The 15,091-nt window shown below is 61.9% G+C and overlaps 1 protein-coding gene across 1 annotated transcript in view; it reads left to right on the top strand.

The window, feature by feature from the left end:
* CROCC2 (ciliary rootlet coiled-coil, rootletin family member 2) overlaps positions 1 to 15,091 on the top strand; it is a 95,699-nt gene that overhangs the window by 52,925 nt on the left and 27,683 nt on the right. Inside the window, exons 15-20 of the mRNA XM_071216023.1 lie at positions 3,576 to 3,769; positions 6,327 to 6,454; positions 7,022 to 7,191; positions 7,732 to 7,908; positions 9,464 to 9,577; positions 13,059 to 13,202. Coding sequence (XP_071072124.1) covers positions 3,576 to 3,769; positions 6,327 to 6,454; positions 7,022 to 7,191; positions 7,732 to 7,908; positions 9,464 to 9,577; positions 13,059 to 13,202 — 927 coding nt within the window. The remainder of the gene's footprint in view (positions 1 to 3,575; positions 3,770 to 6,326; positions 6,455 to 7,021; positions 7,192 to 7,731; positions 7,909 to 9,463; positions 9,578 to 13,058; positions 13,203 to 15,091) is intronic.

Below are 15,091 nucleotides of genomic sequence, written 5' to 3'. Positions count from 1 at the left end.
ATAAAGTATACAAAATCATGGGACTTTGATAAATTCACTTAGCAGTCCTAAGGTTTTACATGTATGTAATTATAACATCTGTGAAATAATAACAGTTTTACTTCTTTCTCCTCTCAAAACATTTTTTTTCTTCTCTTATTGCGCTGGCTAAGTACTGCTGAACAGATTGAATGGAAGTGGTGAGACTGGCCGTCCTTCTGCTGAACCCGATCATGGGGACAGCTTCCACTATTTCACTATTGAGTATGGTGCTGTTTGAGATTTTTCATAGATGCCCTTTATCAGATGAGGAGATTCCCTTTTATTCGCAGTATCTGAGAGTGTTTTTTTAATATCATGAATTGGTATTAACTTCTATCAAATGCTTTTTCTGTATCTATTGGGATTATTGTATTATTTTTCTCCTTATTCTGTGAGGTTCTTCACCTTTGGGGGGCATATTAATATTTGTGAACATATTGCAATTTTTTTCAAGTCTGTATCTGATAACTCCAACATCTGGATCTCCTAGTGAGTGTACTTCTATTGTCTTTCATGTCTTTGTTTTTCAGTCATTTGGTATTGTTTCAGTGTGCTTAGTAATTTTCGACTGCGTGACAGTCTTTGTGTTTGAAATTGTATAGACATCATTCGAGGCTCTAATGATATAAACGCCTTTCAGTGGGAATTGGCTTTTGGTTTTTGGAACGCGGAGTGGGGGTGAATCGCCGTTATCCTGTCTGGGAAGTAGTTGGGTTTCCGTCTTAAGGGGAGGGGTATACTCCTGGCTTACTCTGGGTACACTACAACCCTCCTATATTCCTAACTGGAAGTCAGGGCCCCTCCTCTCTGGGGACCCCTAAACTCCAGATTCTGTTTTCTCAGTTCTGTAAGACAGCTGAGCTCTCCCCCTCACTTTCCAGGCTCTTAGCTGCCCGCTCAGTTTATCAGCGCGTGGTTTTGAGCTCTTTAAGCCGACGGCCCTGCTGAGTCACGCAGGGCCTTCACCCTCTTCCTGGGATCCTCTAGAGGCAAATGAGGAGAGGCCGCCATGTACACCGCCACGACAGGAACGCCCGGGCCCAAGGCTCGCTGCCGCCAACCCCAGGGCGCCACAGCCTGTGGGGAGAACGCCTCGACTGTGGACCCTGCCAGCCTCAAAACCACGCGCCAATAACCCACCATTGTTTAAGCAAACTCACCGCGTGGTGTTTACTTTTAACAGCCAGTAAACTGCAGCGACCTCTGTCCTAGCTTGCCAGGGCTGCTCTCATGAAGCACCACAGACAAGGTGACCTAAACAAGAGGAACGTATCGTCTCTGGAAGTCCAAAATCAAGATGTGGGTGGCTGTGCGTGCTCTGGGGTCTAGGATTCGGGGGTGCTGGCTAGTGGCCCATGCTCAGGCCCTGACTCCATCACGTGCTCTCTCTCCCCGACTGACTCTTCCTACTGGGTCCAAAGTTCTTTTTGTAAGGACTCCGCCGTGTGGGTGAAGGCCCACTCTGACTCAGGCTGGCCGCACCTCACCTGAAGGGATCTTCAAGGAACCTGTTGACAAGCAAGTCCTGCACAGGACCGGGGTTAAGGCTTTGATCCAATGCACAACATCTCCTCCCCCCCCAAAAAAACAGGGGCACAGAAGGTCAGGGTCGCCTCAGGGCCTTTCCTTTCTCTGAGATCTGCCTGAGCCCTGCTGCTGTGGGGCCTCTCACCTCCCAGCTGTGCCTCCCCAGCTCCATAAGCTGCTGAGAGCTTGTAGCTAAAGTTTTACACTTGCTCCGGAATCTAGGTTCCATGCCACTCGGGACTTGGCAGGTGCCTCAAGGGGAAATCTGCTGTGGAACATCACACTCCTATTAACACACCGTCTCCTTTCAAGAATCCTCCGAGTCCTGGCTTGAGGCCTAGCACCCTTGCAGCTCTTTCATTTATTGTACAGCTCTTAGTTGCTCTTGGTGGCAGGGTTGGAATCTTCTTTATCACTGAAGAAGGAGAAAGTCCTGGTCTTGGTTTTTGATGAATATTATCGCTAGGTACAGAAGACTAGAGGAACCATATTTTCTTTCAGCATTTTGATGAAGTTGTTCCACTGTCCTCTGGCTTTCATTGTTGCCGCTTGGAAGACAACTGTCAGTCTTACCATTGTCTGTTTAAAAGCAATGTGTCCTTTTTCCCTTGGACTTTCAGAGATCTTTTTTCTTTGTCTTTGGTATTCATAAAATTTGCTAAAATATCATGTAGGTGCTATTTTCTTTGTATTTATCCTTTCTGGATTATGTGGCTCATCTTAAATCTGGCTTGATGTATTTTATTAGATTTGGAAAATTCTTGGCTAGTATCTCTTCAAATATTCTTTCTCCTCTCCTAAGACTTTAGCTCTACTTAAGTTGTACCATTTTACCTTATTCTATATGACTATTACACTCTTTCCTTTATTTTCCATCCTTTTTTCTCTTCATGATTCACTCTGAATATATCCTTTTTGTCTATCTTCCAGATCATTCACTATCTCTTCTGTTTTGTCTATTATGCTGTTGAACCCATCTATTGATTTCTTAATTTCTGGTTATTATATTTTTAGCTGATATAATTTATATGTAGATTCTGTAAATTCCGCATCTTTTTGTACACTTCTGCACCTGGCCATCCATCTTCTTGATCGTTTTAATCAGCTATTTGGAAGTCCGTGTCTGCTAACTCCAAGAGCTGGGAAATCTAGGGAGGGGTTTTCTTCACACAACCTTGTCTCCTGATGTATCTGACATGTCAATTAAATGCCAAGCAGCATATATAAAAACGATCGCAATGATTTCAGGGCCCTGACCTTGCTTTCCTCTTCTAGAGAGGCCTTTCCTTTGACTCTGACAGGCAGTGAAGGCAGGAGACAGTCAGCGCTGCAGCCAATTTGAGCCTGGCCTTCGGTTTTGAAGAGGGGTGGTCTGCTTTGGATTTGCCACTAGGAGTAGGATGAAGCCTTCTGGGGTGCAGCTAAATCCTGGACATTTGTCCAGCTCCTCTGCGTTGGTGGCTCTGAACTCTGATTTTTGCACATGAGGCCCTAGAACTGCCCAAAGCTCTCCCCTGCTTCTGCGCTGCCCAGCAGAAGCTGAAGTCAGCAGCGTGTCGAGGAGAGCAGGCCAGAGCGAGGCGTGCAAGCACACAGGTGGGCTTGCTCCCGTGTGTCCTCCTCCCCGGGCCTGGCTGCTCCATCCTGGCTGCCCATGCCGGTCTCTGGGCCTCAGGGGTTCTGGTGGGTTGTTTTGTCCAGATTTCCTTGTTCTCAGTGAATGCGTTGGTCGGCTGGAGTCTGGTCAGTGACCTCTGTTGCCTTTTCTGTGTGGCACTTCCTGTCCCCTGGACACCTGAGGTCCAGCAAAGGTCACCCCTGGACACCTGAGGTCCAGCAAAGGTCACCCTTCAGATTGGAGCAGGCTCCTAAGTGGGAGAGCCCAGTCCGACCAGCTGTCCCTGCCCCGGGGAGACACATCCGTGCACCGCGGAGGCCCCGTGTGTCCCAGTACCCCCATCCCCGCCACGTTTCCCTTGCACTGTGTGCACACAGCCCCTTCTGAAGTCCTTCCTCCCCCTCCCCAGGCCACGTGCAGGACGCAGGCCCTGGAGGAGCAGCTGGCGCGGGGCCTGCGGGACCAGGCGGCGCACACGGAAGCCCTGCAGCGAGCCCTGCGGGAGAAGGCGGCGCTGGCCGAGGAGCGGACCCAGCTGCTGGCCCAGCAGGAGGCCCTGGAGAGGCACGGCCGGCTCACAGCCGAGGAGGCAGCTGACCTCAGGTGCCTGGGGCCCCCGTCGGGCAGGGCCCCCTGTGGCCTCCCCCTCTGTGGCCGGGGTGGGCACGTGCTGCCCGAGGCGGGGACAAGTTAGCCTGTGCATTTCAGAGCAGCTGTGAGGGAGGCGCAAGCACGTGCCTTCGCTGTGGGGGAGGATCCAGAAGCTTCAAGAGCTGCGAGAGCCTGGGGTTGCCGCCCTGAAGGAGAGGGTTAGGGCTGGCAGGTGGCAATGGAAACCTAGCTCGGAGCAGCGGAGGCCGGCTGACTAGGCTCATGGAGCTGGGAGGAGGGCAGCCTGCGGCGGGCTCGAGGGGGGTGCTTCTTACGCGAGAGCTGGGGCGCCTCCAGGAAGAAGGCGGCCCACGAACGTGCAGCAGCACACGCGGGCGCCTGCAGGCCGGACTAGAATGGGCGGCTGGGGTGTCGTGAGGGAAGAGGGACGCCTCTAGGGGTTCCCACCTGAGCCCCGGGGCCTCTTGGCAAACACCGGAAGCCCTGGATGGCTGTGGTGAGCGCCACCCCAGCGGAGGCAGCGGCGCACGGGGAGGGCGAGGGCGGCCGAGGCAGGGACCCGGGTCTGTGCTGGTGGGTGTGTGTGCCGTTGGGTGGGTGATCCGCCAGGACAAGGCAGAGCGCAGAAGCACCTGTAAAATGCCCTTTGGAACCACCACACCAGGGAGCCAAGAGTGCCTACAGCTGCAAGCAGGAGACTCGCATCCATCATCCAAGTGGCATCTAAGCCCCCTCTTGATCTAGAGGGGGACTGGACACAGCCATCCCAGGTCCACAGGATGGAGAAATAGAGTATGGATTAGAGTGGACTTACTGGTGTTCTGCTGGGGAACTATTGTGATTAGTAAGGGGAGAAATTGTAGTAGTGATGTGGAGAGGGTGGCCACGGTGGCTGCTGATGGTCGGGAGAGGGAAGAAGAGACGTGGCGTGGGGGCATTTTCAGGATTTGGAGGTGTCTTGGGTGGTGCTGCAGGGACAGATGCTGGACATTGTGTGTCCTGTCATGGCCCACTGGGTGGACTGGGGGAGAGTGTGGGCTACAAGGTGGACCCCTGTCCATGTGCTGCAGCGGTTCTCCAGAATGTGTTTGCCGGGTGCAGTGGATGTGCCGCGGTAATGGGAGAGTTTGTTGATGGGGAGGGGTGGCGTGAGTGGGGTGGGGCGTGTGTGGGGACCTCATATTTTTTTAATGTGACATTTAAAAGAAAACATAGAAAAAAATTTTTTAAAAAAATGTCCTTTGGCCGGCTGGCTGATGAATGGCTGGTCAGCAGTTCAGCCGCTGGCGTGACCTCCTAGCTGTGAGCCGCGGCGCTCGATGTGCCCCGTTCCCGTGTCCTCTGCGCGTTGGCACAGCTGTGCGCGGACACGCAGAGGCAGGGCCTTCGGGAGCAGATGGCCTGCGGGCCAAGTCCTGCTTCAGTGCGTGGCTTTTTGGAGTCAGCCACCACTTCCTGGTGGGAGAAGGGTGCGCTCTCCTCGCTAACAACTGCACGGTGCCGTCCCTGCTAAACCAGCCTCCCATTTCTCGGCTTTTAAGCCAAGTCTGAGTAATGCCCTGTAAAAAGCTGCCGTGAAAATCCTTTACAGGGTCGGTCCGTGTGTCTTTCTGTAGAAATGGAATGGCTGCGTCAGAAAGATGCACGTTTTACCTTCTGAAATCCCCCCGTCCATGAAGCTCATCCCACATCCTTCCCAACGCTGGACATTATCCCCGTCTGAGTTTTTGCTAATTGGATGCGTGATTAACCCCACTGCACGGGGTGATTGCACCCCCTGGGTACCAGTGAGGGTGAGCAGGCTTCACAGGCTCGTTGGCCATTTGTGTTTCTTCTCTGATCAGCAGCCATTCTTCTCATTTCTCTGAAGGATCAGCCGACTTGGTGTCAATCGTTGATGCAGCTCTTTGTATATGCTGGATCTTAATCGCTTGCATATCTAGGACAGATTTTTCTCTAAACCTGCCTTTGCCCTTTACGTTGGTTTATGGAATCTTTTCTGTTCAAATCCCCCTTGACTGTTTTGGGTGAATTCAGACCTGTTGCCCTCTTAGTTTTGGCGTCTGGGTTTTGTCTTGCTTAAGAAGATTATAAAATGCCCTTCTATATTTGTTCTGCTATTTTTATATGAATAGTTCTAAATATTTTGTTTGTTGGTTCTGTTCTGGTTTTGCATTTAGCTTTAATCCACCTGAAACACATTCTGGGGAGGGTCCAATTCATTTTTGAGGGATTCAGAACAAAGCAAGCCTCCTGGTATTTTCTGATTTCCTGCCCTGGGCTCGGGGGTTGAGCTGGGGCTGGGGGCCTCCCTCCTCGCGGCAGCGATCGTGCTGCCTCTGCAGGTGGGAAGGCCAAGGCTCTCGGGGGTCCACCCCGTGCTATGACCCTCTGCGGAGGGGTCCTGGGAACGTCCCTGTTGGATGACCCTCTTCCAGGGTGGGGAGGGCCGTGCATCTCGGGGTGACCGCCCCATTGGATGACTCCCCACGGGTTGGGGGATCCGACACCTCAGGGTGACCGCCCTCTTGTTCGATGGCCCCCGTAGGGCGGCGAGGGACTCTCTGGAGAGCAGCCTCTTTGAGGCCCGGCAGCTGGCGACACAACTGCAGGCGCAGCAGGCGCAGCTGGAGGCAGAGGCCCAGGGCGCCCGGCGGGCCTGGCGGGACCTGCAAGGTGCGCCTGCGTGGTCCGCAGTGACGAGGAGGGGGCCGGACGCAGCGCAGCCCCAGGACGCGCGACCCCGCCCCTGGCCCCCAAAGGGCCCGAGCTCAGGGCCTGCACGAGTCACGTGAACCCTTGGGGGAGGGGTGGGCAGGCAGGAGGGCACCGACCGGGCCTGCTTCTGGTACTGGCCCAAGGCTCAGAACCAGGCAGAGGCCACGGGGTCAGTGTGCTGGCCCCACACCGCTCTCTGAGGTCGTGCTCAAGGCGCCCCTCTCCCACCTGCTCAGCTCACCTGGCCAGGTGTGCAGCTGCCCTTGGTGGTCCCCGAGGCCTGCCGGGGCCCGCCCAGGGTGGGGCACAGGACACGCTGCACTGGGGCTTGGGGTGTTCTGTCCCTGCCGGGCTGGACATCCTCCGTGACGCAGGGTCCTGCCTCTGTGGAGAGCTTGCGGGGGCCACAGGGGGGGGGAGGTTGAAAGCTCCAGGCCCAGTAAGAAGAAGGGTGCTGCCTGTGGCGTGGCCTCCACAGCGTCGGGGCCCCACAGCCAGTCCTGACCCCTCCCTGTCCTCTCCCAGTGGAGATGGAGCAGCTGAAGAGCACCTGGGAGGTCCAGGGCACGAAGCTGCGGTGGGAGCTGGAGCAGAGCCAGCGGCAGGTGGCCCGGCTGGAGCAGGATTCGCAGCTGGCCCTGGACAGCCAGGCGCTGGCCCACCGCGAGGACCTAGCCCAGCTCCAGAGGGAGAAGGTCTGCTCCCTGGGGCCCGCCGGGGGCTGGGCCCTCCTGGGAAGCCACCGTCCCGGGGGTCTGGGCGACTAGCGGGCAGGGGCGGTCAAGGCTGGGCAGGGGGGAGCCTGCGGGGCGCCTGCCCACTCCTCAAAGTGCAGCCTGGGCTCCAGCGGGCGGTCCAGCGCCTCCCTGGGGAGCCCCAGCATGTGGGCCCCTGAAGCGTGGGGCCTGGGGCCCTCTCCCTCGAAGAAGAGGCCGGCGCCCCGGGGGGTAGAGGCCTGGAGCTGGAGGGGCCTCGTCGTCTGTCAGGCGGACCCACTGGCCATGGGCCCCTGGATGCCTGGGCAGGTGCTGTGGACAGTTAAATAAATGTGCGATGGCAGATGCTGAGCCCGAGCGGCCCAGCCCGCAGCGCTTGCCTCGGGGTCCCTGTGTGTGAGGCACGGGGATGCGGCAGGCGAACCCGACAGCCCCAGGACCCCACGTCCCCCAGCCGGGCCTCCCTCAGGACCGCGGGCCTGTGCAGTCCTCTCAGCCAGACCCTTTGCCTCGGCTCAGGAGACCCTGACTGTGGCCCTGGCGGAGGAGAAGGAGGCGGCCGCATGCCGGCTGGAACAGGAGAGGGAGCTGGTGGCGAAGACCGCGGGCGAGAGGGAGGCTCTGCGGGACGAGGTGCGGAGCCTGAAGCAGGAGTGGGACGAGAACCTCCTCCAGCTGGAGCAGGAGCTGCAGCAGGTGCCGGCGCTGGAGACGGGCCGCCCGCTTCCCTGCGCCCCCCTGACCGGGCACAAGGGGTATCTGTGGGCATCCCACGGGCAGGGGCCGCCTGGCCAGGGCATAGCTCTTGTGGCTTTTGTCTTCCACAGCAGTCCAGGGGACACTCACCCTCCTACCCACCCATCCATCCACCATCCACTCACCCACCCGTCCATCCATCTATCCACTCATCAGTCCACCCAATCAGCCAGCCTTCCTTCCTTCCTTCCTTCCTTTTCCTTCCTTCCTTCCTTCCATTCATTCATCTACCCACCCATCCATCCTTCTACCCATCCATGCCACTGCACACTCAACTGTCCCTCCATTCACCCACTCATTCAGTTGAGCATCCCTCCTTCCATCCACACAACCAGCTGTCCATCCATGTACCTGACCTTCATCCATGCACCTGCGCGTCCACTTACACACCCAGCCCTCCAACCATCCATCCGTTCCCTTGGACTTCCTTCTATCTACTCATGCCGCCAACCACCTAGCCACATGACTGTCCACCCACACCCAACCTTCCACCCAGGCACCTGAGCTTCCCATCCACATTGCTTTCCAACCACACACTCGACTCTCCAGCCTTGTGCCCAGTTGCCCATCCATACCTGTGATCACCCATCCATCTATGCACACGGTCAGCTCTCACCCACATACCCAACCTTCACCCGTGTGTCTGACCCTCCTCCACTTACCTGACCACCCAGCCAACCAGCCACACACCCATCACCCACCGCCGCCTCCTGCGTGGCCATGAGCCCGTGCCCACAGCCTTCGACCCTGCCTGCCATCCTTCCTTCCCGCGGGCGCTGAGGCTCAGACGCTGGCACGGGCACAGTACCCGGGTCTCGGCTTCGCAGGGCTGCGCTGTCGGAAGGGCTTGCTGATGAGTGGGCGGAGCCGAGTCCACACCTTCATTCATCGCGTTATCACACCGCGTGACAGTGTCGGTGCAAGTTACAAATTACAAGGGAGGGATAACCAAGATTTCCTGTCGGCTTCTGCGTTTCGTGCTTGGTTCTCGTAACACTCTGCGTTTAGTCTTACTGTCCCCATTGACTGGTGAGAAGCTAAGGCCCGTGGAAGCTGACAGTCCCCTGGGTGGTGAGGTCCCCGCTCTGCGAGCTGCAGGAAGCGCTTCTGGGAGGGGCTGAAGGCTGGAGAGGAGGGGGCTGCGAAGCCCCCAACCCACTCTGGGCCTTTGGAGAAAGAGTAGGATGTTGGTCAGATGGAGCGGGCAGGGGCACCCCTGGAGGAAGCAGCCGAGTACCAGCCCACAGGTAGGAAGGGGTCCAGGTGGAGGGGGGTTCCAGGGGGGCTACGGCCCCCCCGGCCTCCCTTCCAGACTCAGCTCCCAGGGGCTCGGTGGGGTCCTGCCGCCCCCCCCCAGCACCACAAAGCTGGGGACACGCTGGGCCCTGGAAGGGGCTTTAGCCCGCAGCGTTCCACCACGGCCCCTGTCCCGAGTGGCCCAGCCCCTCCTCGGCCTCCCAGCCCCCTCACAAGCTCTGCCCCCCCCCACGCGCAGGCCCTGTCTCTGAAGGAAGCTGAGAGGAGCCTGCTGAGCCAGGAGCTCTCCGGGGCCACGCAGCAGCTGGAGCAGGCCGGGCAGGAGGCCAGGAGCCGGCAGGAGCAGGCGGAGGTGAGCCCGCCCGGAGCCTGTTTCCCCGGGCATCCTCAGGGACCCTGCCAGCTCGATGGGCAGGAGAGGGTCAAGTGAGTGAAAGCGCCCCTCGGGGGCCGGGCAAGACCTGGGAGCACCCCTCACTCCAGCTTCACCAGAGGGGGAGGGGGTGCATGGGGGGCTCGCGCCAGAACCCCGGGCTTGTACCATGAGCACCCAGGAAGCGGGGGCTTCCTTCCATGCCCACCCACCTGCCCCCACCCGGCCAGAGGCTCCTGGGGGCCTCAGGGCCCCAGCCTGCGCAGAGGGGGGCTCGTGTGCCTGCCCACCCTGCTCCCACCCGAGCAAGGCCTGCGCCCCTTCCAAGGGGGCCAGCACCGCTTCCTGTGAGGTCCTCCTGGCCATCCCCTCCTCCCAAAGCCACACGAGCTCGGCCGGAGCCCAGCTGGCCCCTGTGGTTTGGGGTGGGGCTGTGGGGCGCCCACGTCTCACCGTCCAGCGGCTGCCAGCATCGACCCCAGCTCCCCCAGGCCCCCTGCACCCCCCAGATGCCCTTGGAGGACTCCTCCAGGGGTCCGTCCTCCAGGGATCCTTCTGCTGAGGTCCGTGGGGTCCAGGTCCCAGGGGTGCAGGGGGAGGGGGGAGGCAGGCGGGGCCCAGGGCACGTGGCTCCTTCAGCCACGCCAGGAGGCCCATCCCATGATGCCCGGCCCAGTGCCCAGGCAGGGCCACCCCCACATCTGAGCTAAGGGAAGGATAGGCAGCTCGGGGTGGGGGGTGAGGGGGCTTCCTGGAGGAGGTGCTGGGCCTGAGCACCCGGCCAAGGGGCCACGTGGCCACAGGAGGCCACCCTGCACAGCCGCCTGCCCAGGCCGGGGCCTGCTCCACAGGGAGGGAGAATTCACGCTGGCATGGGAAACGAGAAGGAGATTTTCTTCTTGGTCCTCGAGGCTCCTTCCCGGATGCAGCAGGAAAGAGCAGTGCACCCGTGGCCCCTGGCCTAAGGGTGCCGCGGCCCCCACAGGCACAAGGCAGCCGAGCGGCCAGGGGCTCTCCTGGGCCCCGCTGCTACTCTGGGGTGCCGAGGAGCCCCCTGGCCGGGGCTTGGTGCCCGCTGCCTTCCCTGGCATGGTGGCCTCCGACCTCCAGCCCTGAGGGCCCTCCGTCCACTTAGGAAGTGGTGATGCACTGGCCAGGCCCTGGCTTGGAGCCCCCTGCCCGCAGGGAGGGGCTGGCCAGCACAAGGGTGACGGACGCAGGCGGGAGCTCGGGGGCCCCTCGGAGGGGCCAGGCAGGCCACCAGGGGGCCTGGGGCGGCTCGTGCAGAGACAGGTGGGGTGTGCACGGACGGAGAGGGCGGGCTCAGGGGTGGGGGCCCGGGGAGAGATGTGGTCCCCCTGGCGCCCCGGCCCCTTCTGGGCTGCTCGTTCCGCCCCGGCCCCCCTGCAGCCCCCACGGCCCCCGCGGCTCGCCCCCGTGCTCGCGGCTCCTGTTCAGTCTGGAGGGTCCTTTCCAGCCGGGTTCCAGCATGTCCAGCCCCGAAGCACGGCTCAGGGTGAGGGAGGGAGGAAGGCTGCAGGGCGGGGGGCCTCCTCGGGGGGTGCTGCGGGGAGACCTGGGGACGGATCAGGAACGCGCCAGGGCTCTGGGGAAAGCCGGGGCCGACCTGGGGGCAGGGGTGCAGAGGGAGCGCCGGGGCTGGGCCGGGGGTGGACAGAGTGCGCACGGCTCGGGCCCCCCCCACCGGGTGCACCGGGCTGGGCGCGACGTGCTCCTGGCACGGGAAAGGCTGGCCCAGAGCTCCTGGCTGCCGGAGTCACCCCCCCGAGGGTGGGGGCCTGGGCCGCAGGGTTGCGGGGGCCGAGCCCGCTCAAGGGGGCCGTGCCCCCTCCCTCCCCGGTCCCCAGCCCGGCTGCCCCCTGCCCGGCTGCCCCTTGGCCCTGGCGCTGCCTCCCCCGCCTGACAGGGACCGCCTCCCAGCTCCGGCTTCCAGAGCCTTCTCGGCGCTGGCTGGAGGCCCTCCTGGACTCGGGGCCGCGCCTGCCAGCCAGCCCGGCCCTTCGGGGCGCTGGTCGAGGCTGCTTTTGCCACCTCAGCCTGGAAAGCCGAAGTTCAAGTCCGTTGGGGTGGCGGGGGGAGGACCGAGGAGGGGGAGTGCGGGCTGCGGGGCGCTGCGGGCCAGCCACGGGAGTGGGGGCTCCACGCCGTCACCCGGGGCCCCGCGGGGCACCCCCATGGGTGGAGCTGGTGACCCAGAGCCCACCGGCCGCCTGTGACGCTTTGGGGAGCGGGGGGCACCAGGACAGCCTGGTAGGAGCCCCCCAGGCAGTGCCCGCAGGGGCGGCCTGCAGAGGCCGGGTGGCCTGGAGGTGCGGGCAGGGACTCAGGCCCAGGGCAGGAGGCCTGCAGGGCGCCCCGGAGGGACCCAGGCTGCTCCGTCCTCCATGCCGAGCCCTGAGCACCCCGTCCGCTGCACGGTCATCTTTCCACTGGCTCCGAGGCCCAGGGCGAGGGTGGGGCTGAGGGACCAGCCTGGAAGCTGTCCTGGGCCCCGTCAGGCTCTGCGTGAGCCGGGCACGTCGGGTGGTCCTGACCCCGGAGGCGGGGACGCCCGTGGGGGGTCGGGGGTGGGCACCGTGAGCGCTGTCTCAGGCAGCGTGGCCTGCTGGCCGCAGGGAAGCGGGCCTGGCCGAGCTTCCAGCCTCCGAGGCTGGACACAGGGTGCAGGCTGTGCTGTCCCTGGGGAAGGCTCAGGCAGGCACCCTGCCCCGTGGCGGGCAAGGCACGTGGGTGGCCTCCTCTCAGCGTGTCCCCACGTGGCGTCAGCCAGTCTAGCTGCCCGTCTCACAGCTGGGGAACAGAGGGCCAGGCGTGGGCACCAGGACACGGTGACCGGGCTGGCCACTGCCCTGGGCTAGGAGTCCCCACCTTACCTTGGGGGCCTGGGCCGCTGTGAGGGACCTTCTTGGGAGGGGCAAGCACCCTGACACTGCACGGCAGATGCTTCGGGCCACGCAGCCACGGAAAGGTGGCTCTCTTCCTGCACCTGGCAAGGCCTCGTGGCCAGGAGGCCCGGGGGAGGGCAGCGGCTCGGTCCCTACCTCTGGGGTGCAGGGGATGACCCCCGTGTCGTGGGAAGGCAGGGGCTGTGGCTCAGTGGCCAAGCGGCTACTCCCACCCTCCCCAGGCAGGAGAGGGGGCCGAGCAGGGTGGTGGGTAGGACAGGGCTCGGCACGCCGTGGAAACCCATGGAGGCAGGGAGAGGAGCAGCCTCGGGGCTCAGCCCAGGCCCCTCCCCTGTGGCCCGTTCCAGGGGTCTCTGCTGGCCACCCTTCATCCCCGTCGCCTCGGGCGCCTGGCAGTGGCCAGCCCGGGACCCTGACCTTTGCCCCCAGCAAAGTGCTGGCCCTGGCCCGCCTGCCTCGGCCCGAAAAGACCTCAGGCCGCCTGCGCCCCTGGGCCAGCCCAGCTGAGGTCAAGGCCCCCTTGCTGCCCCCAGGCCACCGTCAGCGCCATGGCTGAGGAGCTGAGGGCCCTGCAGGCCCAGTTTGAAGAGGCCATCTCCACCCACCAGAGAGAGGCCGCCACTCTGAACGGGAGCCTCAGGGAGGCGGCGGCTGAGTGCAGCAGCGTGGGGCGAGAGGTGAGCAGGCGGGAGGTGAGAGGTCGGGAAGTGAGCGGAGTGGGAGGTGAGTGGGGGTGGAGGTGAGTGGGCGGGAGGTGAGCAGGCAGGAGGTGAGCGGGCGGGAGGTGAGCAAGTGGGAGGTGAGCGGGTGGGAGATGAGCAGGGGCGGGAGGTGAGCAGGTGGGAGGGGAGCGGGCGGGAGGTGAGAGGTCAGAAGATGAGCAGGGGTGGGAGGTGAGCAGGCGGGAGGTGAGCGGGACAGGAGGTGCCTGGGTTGGGGGGAGGCCAGGGCTGGAGAACCCTGGGTGCCCGAGCCCGAGACTGCACTGTGGCTGCCCACAGGACGTCCCCTGGCTCCTGCCATGGGCTAAGAGGAGGCCAAAACTTGGGGAGCCTGAAACTTGGGGGGCCTTGGGGAGTGCTCAGCTCCAGAGGAGAAGCTGCATTTCGGGGTGCCTCAGATAGAGGGACGGGGTACAGAGGGGCTGGGGCGGTTTCAGGGCTGATGCTGACCGGGAGCTGAGGGACGGGTGCACAAGGGTTCTGCGGTGGGCTTGATGGGACTGGGGGCGGCGGTGCGGGCAGGGGGCCCGGACATGGGGATTTGCGGGGTCCTGAGGTGGGGGAGCCCAGGTGGGGTCCTCTCGCCCCGCCCCGGGCCGTGTGCCAAGCCAGGAGGGTCACTGGCCCGCGCGGTCACGGAGGGCTGACCGCAGAGGCCCGGCCCGGCAGGCGGCAGGGGGTGAGGAGGGGGGCTCGCCCCCAGCGTCCCGCGAAGGGCAGGCCGCGAGCGCGGGGACCTAAGAGGAGGCGGCGGATTGGACGTGACAGGCTGTTTACTTTGGCCCTGAAAGAGAAAGATCTCCTTTCAACAGATTTCCAAGTCAGCCAGCTCAGCGACCACGCGGGGGGCAAAACGGGGTGGAGGGGGCAGAGCGAGCCTGGGGGCACATGCAGCCTGCAGGGACGGGGGAAGGGGCGCGAGCCTCCCGGAAAGGACAGAGGGCGCCCCAGAAAGGGGGCGGGGCGGGGGGTGGGCCGAGGCCGTGGAGGGGAGGAGGGGCGCACGGGGAGCCAGAGGGGAGCAGTGCTGGAGACCCCCAGGCGCAGGAGGCCGGGGTTGCCATGGAAACCACAGCCTTCCCACAGCCTCCAAACCGGCCTTACACGCCTCTCCCAGCCCTGCCTGAAACCCACTCGAGTGTGTGCACACACATGCACACGCATGTGAGCTCCACGTGAACACCACTCTCATGTGCATACACACGCATGCACACATGAGTTCCATGTAAACACCACACGTGTGCGCACATGCACGCATGCACATGAGCTCTGCGTGGACACCACTCCCATGTGCACAAGCACATGCACACACATGGCCATCATTTCCATGCATGCAAACATGCATGCACACACATGTGAGCTCCAGTGAGCACCACTCCCACGTGCACACACGAGTTCCATGTAAACGCCACACACATGCACACATGCACGCACGCGAGCCCCACATGAACACTGCTCTCGTGCACACACGCATGAACATGAGCTCTGCGTGAACACCACTCCCATGCGCACAAGCACATGCACACACACGAGCATCATTCCCATGTGCACATGCATGCACACACGCATGAGCTCCACATAAACATCACCCACATGTGCACGCACAGGCACACGCCCGAGCTCCACGTGAACACCACTCCCACATGCACACACGCACTTCCATACATGCACATAACACAGGCGTGGACTGCCCCACCCACTCACTGCCCAGGGACACACACGCAAGTGCTTGGACCCTGTGCCTGCACACGCATGTGCATAGAGATGGGCACGCACACATGTACATGCACAGCCCCATACACCCACCCACACAGCACACGTGCAGAACCCTGTGGACGCTGAGC

Source organism: Dasypus novemcinctus, chromosome 7 (assembly GCF_030445035.2).
Source record: "Dasypus novemcinctus isolate mDasNov1 chromosome 7, mDasNov1.1.hap2, whole genome shotgun sequence".
NCBI lineage: Eukaryota > Metazoa > Chordata > Mammalia > Cingulata > Dasypodidae > Dasypus > Dasypus novemcinctus.
Note: the sequence above shows the minus strand (reverse complement) of the source record. Positions and strands in the feature narration are given on the sequence as shown.